Genomic DNA, 11,623 nt, shown 5'->3' with positions numbered 1-11,623 from the left:
GAAGCAGATGAGAAAATAAAGGTTTTTTATGGCACTGCACTCCTGTGCCTCTGAGTTGTTTAAAAATCCTTCAGTACTGTCTTTTGAAAGTTGTTAGTATAAACAGATAGTTTATTTCTGCTGTAATACAGCACACTGCAAACTATTATACATTATATTATTAAGTTATGAATTACAAATACAGATTGACACTGAGAGCCAAGTAACATGAATGTGAACAATCCTGTTTACTCACGAGGGTGAACGTCTCTCAGATCGAATTGTACACAACTGGTTAGTGTGGAAGGGGGATGCAGTGGCACGGTGGGTTGAGCCAAGTCCTGTTCTCGGGTGGATCTGGGGTTCAAGTCCTGCTTGGGGTGTCCTGTGACAGACTGGATCCAGTCTTAGGTGTGCCCTCTCCAGCCCTGGCAATGTGTTGCCGGGTTAGGCTCCAGCTTGCCGTGACCCCACTTGGGACAAGTGGTTTCAGCCAGTGTGTGTGTGGTTAGTGTGGACAGTGATTGGAAACGAATGTGAATGTGAATGTGAAGGAGTGGTCTTCTAGTAAAAACACTGCCAGGACTTGCTATAACATTGCGTACCCACATTCACCTGACCGGCAAATTATTGCTGATAGACACGTGGAAATAAACTGGTGAATCTTAAGACTGAAAAAGTGGTTCCTTGAAAACTTTCACTGGATGAGAGTGACCGGAGATGAAGTTGTTTCACTCTGTGAATATCTGTTTTAAATTAATTGCTTTGCTAGTAATACAAAAGCATTTCTGTAGCAGTGGATTGAAATCCTCACCCTGCAATCCCAACTCCATGCAGAGGGAGGAGACACAGTCCATTTGAATTAAAGTCTCTTTTGAATCATGGGACTCAGAAGCATCAACATTTTTCTCTGCTCTGGTGATGTGGCCTTGGCACTGTTGAAGACAGACATTCAGACTGTTTCTGGCCCCCTGTGCGTATCAGTTTTTGATCCATATACAAGTATTTTGTTTGGTTACATTTATTTATTTATTTAGCAGATGCTTTTCTCCAAAGCAACTTCCAACGAACTCTATGTGGCGTTATCAGCTCACATACCTTGTTCACCAAGGTGACTTACACTGCTAGATACACTACTTATAATGGGTTACTCATCCATGATTCATGGTTAATCAACAATGGATAACATGGGGAAAAAATATAGCATTTCAGATCAGAGGGTAACTAGAATACTTGCAGAGTTGATTTGGATTAACTGTTGTCTTGCCCTTGTTCGAAGGTGTGGGCACCTCCTGAGAGTTCAGAATGTGATGGATCGTGATGGTTCCTTCCTTGATTTCCTTGTACTTTTTTAGTCACTGGACCGTTCAGTTACAGTGCACAAAGAGCCACTTCTGGAGGTTCTTCTTACCAATAGCCTCTGTCTCCATCATGCCGGTCAAATGTCTGTTAGCTCCTCAGTGCAGTCATTCAGGGGGTGCATTGAGCGCTTTGAGACATTGCGCTGGTCTAATCTTTTTTACTTCCGTTCGAGTATAACTGCTACTTGTAAATTGTAAATGTGGGAGAAAACAAGAGCACCTGGAGGAAACTCACACAGACACAGGGCAAACATGCAAACGTCACACAGGCTGAACTGGGATTGAATTTATGTCTGAATACACAGCTCACTTGAGGCATCAGCGTTACTTGCAGCAGCATGATGCTACCCATGTTTAGCAACAGTTCCATATTTTCAACGAAAAGTTGAAAATGTCTTAATGTATCAAGTCTGGAAATGACCACATCTTATCATGATACTTCTACTATCATTTGCACCTTGCTATCCTCAGGCCTCCAGTTACTTGCTATCATTCAGAGTAGGAGAGACACAGAACCAGTAGGTCAAAGAGCAGAGGTCAAATGGAAAAAGGGGTAAATACCTAGAGAAGGGAGGGTCTGTACTCCACCTCACAGTTTCTGGGATAATAGGAGTTTTGAGTATCACTTTACAGTGAACAATCCATAGCTCTGGAGATCAAGAGAGGCAGTATACCAGATATTAGACTGTTGTTTTGTCTGTAGTAGTGCAGAGCTGAGATTCTGCCATCTGTCTTTGCCTACAAAGAACTCATGAATTACTGGTCTCTTGACTTCTTGTGGAATGTAGCTCAAAGCCCAACAAAAAGGTCACCCATATGAAGATCACCATCATTAAAATGCTAAGTTCTATTGCATCAGTACCACCCACCTTATATTTGCAGCTTGAAACAAAATTTAGCTCAAAAGTACTCATAAAAGTTATTTTTATTAACAAGCACATGCTTAACAGCTCAGGCTGGTAGCATCCATGTGTTGTCTTGACACTTTTACTCCTTTTTTCCACACCTCAAACCTGCCACCCCCAACCCACCACAAGATCCACACAGAGCCAGTCAACTGGAGAGGTCAAACGGAAAACAGGTTTATTTTTCAGCACAGCAGGACTTTGTTTTACTGTCATAGGGTCAGGCGGAGACCCCAGGGACTAAACGCTTAATCAAAGTGACCACTTTTTTTCAGTGCATCACTGAATAATTTATCATCACCAGTATTTTTACATGATTTAGATTTTTCACAGACAATGTTTATCCATCAAAATTGGACCTGAAACATCAAATCTACGACCCCCAAAAAAAACCCATAAAAAACAAGCACACATAAAACACAGGAGCAAAAGGGAGAAAAAGCAAAACATTACAAACTAGTTTTCCACTAAGGACAAACACAAATGTGGAAATAGGAAATCTGACATGTTAGTAAAAAGCAGCAATATGTTTTTCAACAATCAAATGACCTGGTTTAGTGGTATATAAGGATTTTGATTATGCCCCTATCCTCCATCAATTTGCTAAGCAATTAAAAAGTAACTAAAAACACAACACTATTATACTGTATAAGGCCACAAAAAATAAACAAATTAACACATTTGCTTTAAGAAGTTGAACGTATGTGTATTTATAAACACACAATCAGTGTATGGATGCATTACACCCACTGGAACAACTGTTCTTAAAATAACCACTGGAGTTACCTATCATTAATGATGGAATGTTACACAACTGGGTTTAAAATTAATTTCCCTTGCTCATCTCCAGACATCTTGTTTAAATACGACAGAAGTCAACACTTTCTGACTCAGAAGTCATATTTCACAGTTTTAAAACAGCTCTAAAAATCATAAAAGGAGGGATTACCGCTTATCTGTGATAGCAACTCACCTGCCCATCTTGTTCCACAGTTCCCCTCTGAAAGGGGACACATTCCTTTGAGTTCAGGTCTGTCTTGCAGTGTTAAACAGAACAATGCTATTACTTCACACAGCTTCAAGTCATTGCTCAAGTGTAAGGGAATCAAGGGCTCAGTTTCACAACTGATCCAAGTTAAAGTACATACAACAATAGCACTCTGATCTTTCTAGTCCACTCGTGTACAAGAAAAAATACAACGAATAAAAAAAATTCACCACATTATCTCAAAGAACTTAACAATGAGATTTAAAAAAAAAACAAAAAAAAAAAACATTTATTTCCAACCAGGTATTATCCCGGCCACTTAAGCTTCACTAGTGCTACTTACTAGTAAGAGACCCAGAAAAGCAGGAGCAAGAACAGTACTTTTCCCAGGCAGACAGTAATGCAAGATCCCCTCCATGGGAGACTGTTGTCCCCCCTCTCCTGAGTCAGAGGTGGCTGTATTTGACAAGTGCAATGCATGTTTGAGATTGTCACCACAGGCCTCCATCACTACGCACACCATGAGTCACAGCTAAAGAGAAATCTACCTACCTACCTACCTATCAACATCACAGCAGCAGATACAGTTTGCAGAATATGAGTGCATGGCTGGCGAGAGCAAACTCACTCTGAGCTACTTCAGAGTCTAGCAAGCATTCTACCTCTGTTTACATTTACTCATTCAAAAAGCAAGTACGGGTCATGCAATACAAGCTCTATGCCTGCATGGTGGATACAGTCTAAGTACAACAAATCAATGTGGACATGCGACAGGCAGGCAGTATTACCTACTCAAGGTTTGGATAAAGAAATGGGGACACCATCTATCTACTGTAACTACGTATCAACCTAACCATTTAACCATCTACTGATTCAGCCAACAGGCAGTGCACAAGCAGACAGACCATGAGCAGAGTAGATGAAATGTTTTTATATGCTACTAATTCCACATACATGACCAACTACCTGTGTTAGTGCAAACAACTACAAAAAAGACAACACAAAGAAAATATTTTCAAAATAATAAATAAAATCTAAATTCTTAAAATGACCTCACAATACTAAAGAGGTACTTTCCAATAAAATATTTGCAAACAAGATAAAAGATCCAACATAAACTTAGATATGCGATTTACAACAATATCAAACATTGTCACATACTTAATTTTCCTCCTCGGTCTACAAAAAATGTACATTTAATTAGACATTCAGCAACAAAAGCTTACATATTCACAGAATAGGTGGACGAACACCTGGTTGGAACGAATTCAAAAACAGAAAACACACAGTTCGAACTGACACTCACGACACAACAATGCTGTGACTAATCACAACACAAATAAAAAGGTAATGGAACCATATGATCCAAGAAGCACAGTCTATGGGCCTAACTGTGCAGTAAATTTTGAGAATGCATTTAGTTAATTAATTCATTCATTAAACAGTTCATTAATATCAGAATGCTTCTGTGCAAGGTCAGAGATATATAATCAATTCTGAACCTGTAGCGTGACAATAAATACATTATAGGCACACCCGTAGTGTCACTATTGTGATGTTCTGGAGTTCCAAGAGTGGTACTACATGCAGATTTATACACACAATCCTGTTCTAGCTCACACAGACAAGGTAGAGTGGGCAAAGCATGCACATGTTCACCATAACTATGACTGAACTCCAAAACATGACGTAATATGTGAAAACAGTTCCTTAAAGTAATGGTGATTATGGGTTGGACATTCAAAGAATGCTGACAAAATTGCAGTTCTGGAGATACATTTGATCTGACTCAGGGTTTTACCAGACCAAGTCATAGAGACTTAATGTTTCCGTTATTTGTCAAGCCTAGCTTAACATGAAATGTTATGCGAGTTAATTACATCACACTGCCATTACTTCTGTAGGTTTGGGCAAGTATTATGATTTATTAATAATAATAATGTGTTAATTCAGCTCAGTTGTAACAATCTGTGCCATTCAATCAAAGGATGTCTTTCTTTGCTTTTGGTTTACAGTGTTTTCATTGAACAGGAAAATTGGGAAAACCCAGTTCCTTACAACATACTTGCTCTTGTGTAAAAAAAGATAAAAGTAGGCCTACCTTATGAAAACAACCAGTTCTCCAGAACCAGTGTTTTTTTTTTTTTTTTTGATCATAGAGAGTAATGGTGGTGGGGGGATCTACAGTTTACAATGAACTTTGAGGTCCTCAAATTCAAAACCTGTTCCCACACCCTTAAAAACAGGGAAGAAAAAAGAACTACCATCTGACAAGTGTCTGTCCCTCCCTCCCCCCCCCCTCTCCCCTGCCCCTCCCACTGTACTGGCTCCACCTCACTTCTTGTTCTTGAGTTGGTTGGCCAGCCAGTCCAGGCCTTCATACAGGCCATCCCCACTGGTGGCACAGGTGGCTTGGATGTACCAGTTACGATGGCGCAGTGAATGCAGACCCAACTTGTCTGTGATCTCAGCCGCATTCATGGCATTGGGCAGGTCCTGTGGTGAGAAGCACGACATAGAGCCGGAGTCAACAGCAATCAACAGTAGTGCTGGCCAAGAACTCACTTTATCCATAGCCAACGGGTAATTCAATTACTCACAGATTTTCGAAAACCAGCTCATCAAACTGAGTTTATATGACTCAGCAGTTATTGCAATCTTTTTGTGGGTACAAGCGTGTGTTGAAAGGGTTGTTTCAGTGGTACAATGTCATACAGAAATTAAATTGAAAAAAATTTACCTTTTCAATTTCCAAAATGTAAGGCCTGCCCTTATTTCTTATCCAATGTCCTCCCTTCAATTACTGCTAATCCTTGAATTAATACTACAACATATTGCAGCTTGCATTTTTGCACCCCAAGCACTCTTCTTTGCTTCCTGGCAGAAATACTTGGCCACACTTGAACAAAATCCACCCTGAAGTTTCTTTTGAAAAGTTCCAGAAAACTGTGCCATAAACTCTATGTGTGGACAGCAATCTATAGTCAGTACAGGTTTATTTCTAAAATCGAGAGAGAATAGCAGAGACCATATGGTCATTATCTTTTATGAAATTGAGATTACACTACATTTTGCTGCATTAATGTGAACAAAGCAATGAAAACACACTCAACCCATCAAATACCTGCTTGTTTGCAAACACCAGGAGCACAGCATCCCGCAGCTCATCCTCAGCCAGCATCCTCATCAACTCCTCTCGGGCCTCATTCACCCGCTCCCGGTCATTGCTGTCCACCACAAAGATTAGGCCTGTCAGAAAAGTGGAGGAAGGAAGGTCAGTGGTCAGAAACCAGAGCTATCATAGTGGCAAAGTAACACTGGTAGACAATGCAGCAGTAAGTACTGTTAAGTACATAGTTAGAAATGCTTATAAGCGTCAAAGGAAATATAATTAGGAATATGGCCTTCCAATGTGCTAATTCTGAAAATTAAATTCGATTATATATGTTTATATAAATTCTTTCTGTACTGGGAGAAATCAAAGACATTTCAATGCAAAGTAGACTTTGTGCAGGATTTGTGAATGTTTTCACCATCTTAACTGGAACTGTTTTCAGTAACTGGTAATAGAAAAAAAAATATGAGTATGTGTGACTGTCCTTGTTGTTATCATGAGCACCAGAAAGGGAACACTCTGTCTCAGCCCAGAGCTGTGCTGTAAGCATAACAGTCTATGGTGGATGTTAACCTCATTTGTACAAAAAATTTTATTCCTGGGAAAAAGAAGATGAGGATTAAATGTGGACATCAGACACACACTTCAATTTTTAAATGTATTAATACAAAAAAATCTAAGATGGATTGGCTCAAGAGCAATACATTTCCCTAAGAGAAACAAATCAGAAAACATCCACGATATAATTATGGCAAGAAATGGTCTGAATTCCTTTTCAACTTATAAAAACAAAGTTTTCTTGAGATTGTGAAAGACTGAAATATTACATCGATACCACATGAAATCAGGGCATCTACCTTTCTTAGGGACAGTTTTACCTGAGGTTTGTCTTATCTGCACTAAAATTCTAAATCTTTTGCCATTCCCCACTCACATGCTGTAAAATTTGATAAATGGACGCATGGTGATATGGTGGTTGGTTGTAAACATCCAAACATTGTGATGCCCTGGCCATTTAATTTGCAACAGGTACTTCATACTGCTTTTGTAACCTTGAATGGATATCAAAGCTCACCCTGCGTGTTTTGGAAGTAGTGTCTCCAAAGGGGCCGAATTTTGTCCTGGCCACCCACGTCCCACACTGTAAAGCTAATATTCTTGTACTCCACGGTCTCAACATTGAATCCTGAAAAAATACAGAGAGATTAAGTTTTACTACAATGTGCATATTCAGTACACTAATTGGATATAGTGGAAAAACTGAACCCAGGTTAGGCTACACAGCACAACTTTGTATTCATAAGTTGTTAAAATGATTCAAATCAGCAGCAAAAAAAACAATATAAATAGTAATAATGAAGTGACCACTTTTGCTCCCCCTCCACCTTCTCTCCATCTTCTTTTTGTATCTATGAGCACTTTCAGCATTTACATTTCATGCAGGTGTTGTCTTTCATTGTTTATTCCCTTAATGAATACGATAAGCACACAGAAGACACAACACACAAAATGTCCAAAAAACCTCAATTGTATCAGTATTTTCAAATAATGTAGAGCCATCTATTTCCACTAAATTAATTGATGGTAGGGGGCGCAGTGGCGCGGTAGGTTGGACCGGGTCCTGCTCTCCAGTGGGTCTGGGGTTCGAGTCCCGCTTGGGGTGCCTTGCGACGGACTGGCGTCCCATCCTGGATGTGTCCCCTCCCCCTCCAGCTTTACGCCCTGAGTTGCCGGGTTAGGCTCCGGTTCCCCGCGACCCCGTATGGGACAAGCGGTTCAGAAAGTGTGTGTGTAATTGATGGTAATTAATCATGTACACTATGTAAAACAAAGAGGAACCACACACATACCAATGGTGGGAATGGTGGTCACTATCTCTCCCAGCTTGAGTTTGTAAAGGATAGTGGTCTTCCCTGCCGCGTCAAGCCCCACCATAAGAATACGCATTTCCTTCTTTCCAATCAGGCTCTTCAGGAGATTCCCAAAAATATTTCCCATGGTGCTGTTAGTTGTAGCTTGGCGGCAGCTCCCAGCAAAGACGACAGGTTCCTAGCAGGGCCTTGCACGACCAATGAGCATATGATCTGGAGAGACAGGGGCTACTGTGAAGAAGAGCAGCGCTACAATAATAATCAAAAGGATCAACACTGTTTCCATCAATTACCTGTGGGTTGAGAGGGATTTGTTTGAATTTGCTACATTAATATTCTAAAAAACTTCATTCTTCATAATAGGGAAAACGTATTAGTACTTTAAGAGAATCTATGTTAAAAGTATATAAAGAAACTTTTCAGTTAAAGAAAAAAATCATTTGAAGTTTGTTGAAGGGTACAGCATGACTACGCAATGTGACTATGGAGATTAGCACACAAATAACACATCCAGGCTCTGATGTTTCCTTCTCAGTGAGGTGCTGCGCAACTGCTGACACAGTCTCTGCATGGACCATAGTTGAAAACCAGGACAGGCGTGCTATGGACCTCATTAACACGGTTCACAAGCTTCCTTCTTGCACACATTTACCCACAGATTTTTGCCAGCGAGCAGTTTAACACCTACATACGTTACCGTCGGTCAAGTTCATTCTAGAACTGTCAGGAGCCTTTTCTCACAAACACACACTCACACACAGAGCTGTGATGCTGCCAAGGCTCTAGGCTGTACTGCAATCTGTTTAACACTTCCAGTTTTCCACACATCCTAACTCGAAGATGCACAGTTTTAATGTGTTATTCAGAATACAGTTGCCTAAAGGTTATTCACATTTTGCCATAACAAGAGTTTAAAAAAGATGATTTACAAAAAAGGACAAACACCTGCAAGACACCCACTGCCAGTAATGAGATATTAACATATTTCTGTGTGCCAGAAGACACATTCCAAATAAAGACAGCACTATTCCATAACCAGTTACTAAATCTGTGACACATTCGCACACTAGCAGGCTCTTAAGAACTGGAGATGTCTCATACCCCTGCTGAACAAACTGGCAGAGCATAAATAGTAAAAGTGAGAACAATTCCATCATGTACTTCAAAAACATTAGTAGATCTATTTTGTAAAATTCATTTATTTCACTATGATTATACCGTAGCTCTGATACAAAGAGCTATTTAGTTAATGACCAGTCATGTACTATCATAAATTATCAATGTGAACACAGTGATACTGATGCATTTACGTTTATGCTCATATTTGTAATCCAGCAGTGATCTCATTCAGTTGACACCCCATATTTTTAGAATTTAACAATTATTAAGCAACAAAAGCACATTGCTCCCTGTTTAGGAAGCAATATCTGTTTTGAAAGACATAAGTATACAACAACGCAGATCAAACCCAGAAATACCGTAACATCTCAGGTAAACGTGAACTGCTGTGTTTTTGCAGGGCTCAGTCCTACTATTCCAAACACCTACTGTAAATAAAATTAACCTGATAATGAAAGTGAGTTAGTCCTACTCAATTTCTTACCCCAGTCTGTCAATTCTACTTGAGATGACATATCCATCAGTACTAAAATACAAAATATTTGTATTTTGCCATGTCTTTGCGTTTCAATCAGTCAGCACTGTCCATGGTACTGATCATGTGCTTAGTTTCGCATTAACCCACAAATAACACGTCTGACAAGCAAAGCGCTCTGTAAACCTTTATTATTAACTATTATTATTAGTTGTGGTAGTAGTAGTAGTAATGTATTGCTGCCGTGTGAAAGTTGCACGAATTTCGTAGCTGGTTTACCGGATGACATCATCATGGTACCTGGTTAGAAAATCATCATCATGTGTGAGATCGAAAGAAATCTATATGTACCTCAGTTACTTTTTAACATGGTTTACTTAACAGTTACTGGACCAGTTCGCCGAAGAATCGCTTCTACATCGTGTGAGACACAGATCTTCAACAGAATAGTCTAAGGCGTCGATTCTGTCTCTGTCTGTATATAATTATAATCGAGTATGATTTTCTTCTGACTGCGGTGTTCGCGTCCCGCGCCAGTCACTGAGCCCATAGCTTGCTAGCTAATGTTGCTCGCTAGCTTCCCAACAACAGAGGCTCCAGCTGAGCCGAACGGGCCTCCTTCTTGTTAGCTACTATTTTTATCTGTTTTCGTTGAAAAGCAGGGACGACGGAGGCCACCGGTAAATATTAACTATTACGTTTACGGTACCGTAAATTAATCGCGGCGAGCTAGCTTAAGCCGCGTGTTGTATGTATTCTTATCACGTACAAGCTTGCTAGCGGGTCATCTGCCTGTATAAACTAAAAATGAATAGCGTTCTTCTCTCATGTTATTCACAAACGGCGTTCCAAGAAATGCCGTCATTTTGCCAAATTTTGCGGACAAACAGGACTCAGGAGCTGTTAGCGGGCGAAACCGCCTCTCCGTCCCCCAGTCATACGAGACACTTCGCCGCGCGAGACGCCGCAGAGTTAGCTATCAGCTAAGCACGGTCAGCCACGGTAAACTCGCCTTTTTTGTAACCACGAACAAAACGACACTATTTGTCACCCTAATCAGCGTTCAGTGGACAAATCTATGTGTCCATTCGATTGCTGACCGATCATTTTTGCAGTTATTTCAGAATTCAGCTATACCTGAACGTTCACTTACCTCCAACGGTGACACACGTCAATCTCGGGCACGAAGGAGGAAGAGATCTCGCGATATTTCAGAATGGAGGGGGCTTCAGAAATCTTCACACTCCAGTCTGCAGTCTTCTGAGGCGAAGTGGAAGCTCTTAGCTCCGTGCACCTCATAACCAGTAGAAAAATAATAACTTAACCTTATCCGTTGCAGAAATTGTCATTCGCTACGTTTGAATTGCAAAAATAAAATAATACCAGTGAAATAAATCCGATGAAATAATCATTCACTTAATAAATAACCAACAATTTAATGTTAGGACAGATGAATTACCAGCAGCAGTAGGAATTCTATATGACAGAGAGGATGGAAGGAAAAGGAAGAGTATTCATAACAAACTAGTGACATGCCTAGAAAAAGTTAAAAACTGATGTAGGCATCTGAAAAGTTCTTCTTTGTCCTTTTTTGAGGCATCTTCGTTCTAGCAATTTCCTTTTCATATGATATTAATTTTATTTCATGCTTTTCACTACAGCAAAATCCATTGAGATTTACCAACGAAAAAGTCCAACTAAGTCTGAGCGAGGTCGTTCGCGTGGTATCTTTGTCGAAATGAACTCTTCTGATCTGAATTCAAAACACAGAGTGAATTTAGCACCGCCATTCCAGTGGGCAGTGAATACT

At 40.1% G+C, this 11,623-nt stretch overlaps 1 protein-coding gene across 2 annotated transcripts; it reads right to left on the bottom strand.

Moving 5' to 3' along the window:
- Positions 1–2,405: 2,405 nt before the first annotated feature.
- Positions 2,406–11,146, bottom strand: arf3b (ADP-ribosylation factor 3b). Of its 2 annotated transcripts, none has more exons than XM_018725901.2 (5): positions 10,967–11,146; positions 8,199–8,432; positions 7,424–7,534; positions 6,358–6,482; positions 2,406–5,729 (listed from the first exon to the last, which is right to left on the bottom strand). In XM_018725901.2, exons 2-5 carry the CDS (start codon positions 8,344–8,346, stop codon positions 5,568–5,570), a joined length of 546 nt encoding a protein of 181 aa, XP_018581417.1. In that variant the 5' UTR covers positions 8,347–8,432; positions 10,967–11,146; the 3' UTR covers positions 2,406–5,567. The 2 variants fall into 2 exon arrangements, with proteins under 2 accessions (XP_018581417.1, XP_018581418.1); XM_018725902.2 differs by lacking the exon at positions 10,967–11,146 and adding an exon at positions 8,513–8,749.
- Positions 11,147–11,623: the final 477 nt, after the last annotated feature.

This window comes from Scleropages formosus, chromosome 22 (genome assembly GCF_900964775.1).
Source record: "Scleropages formosus chromosome 22, fSclFor1.1, whole genome shotgun sequence".
Classification (NCBI taxonomy): domain Eukaryota; kingdom Metazoa; phylum Chordata; class Actinopteri; order Osteoglossiformes; family Osteoglossidae; genus Scleropages; species Scleropages formosus.
Note: the sequence above shows the minus strand (reverse complement) of the source record. Positions and strands in the feature narration are given on the sequence as shown.

What these genes read in the sequence shown, in the direction of transcription:
- arf3b (XM_018725901.2), bottom strand. Translation starts at nt 8,346, where the DNA reads ATGGGAAATATTTTTGGGAATCTCCTGAAGAGCCTGATTGGAAAGAAG. An exon ending in CTACTTCCAAAACACGCAGG is followed by an intron (nt 6,483 to 7,423) that starts GTGAGCTTTGAT and finishes CTTTTCTGACAG; the next exon opens with GCCTAATCTTTGTGGTGGAC. An exon ending in TGGTGTTTGCAAACAAGCAG is followed by an intron (nt 5,730 to 6,357) that starts GTATTTGATGGG and finishes TTCTCACCACAG; the next exon opens with GACCTGCCCAATGCCATGAA.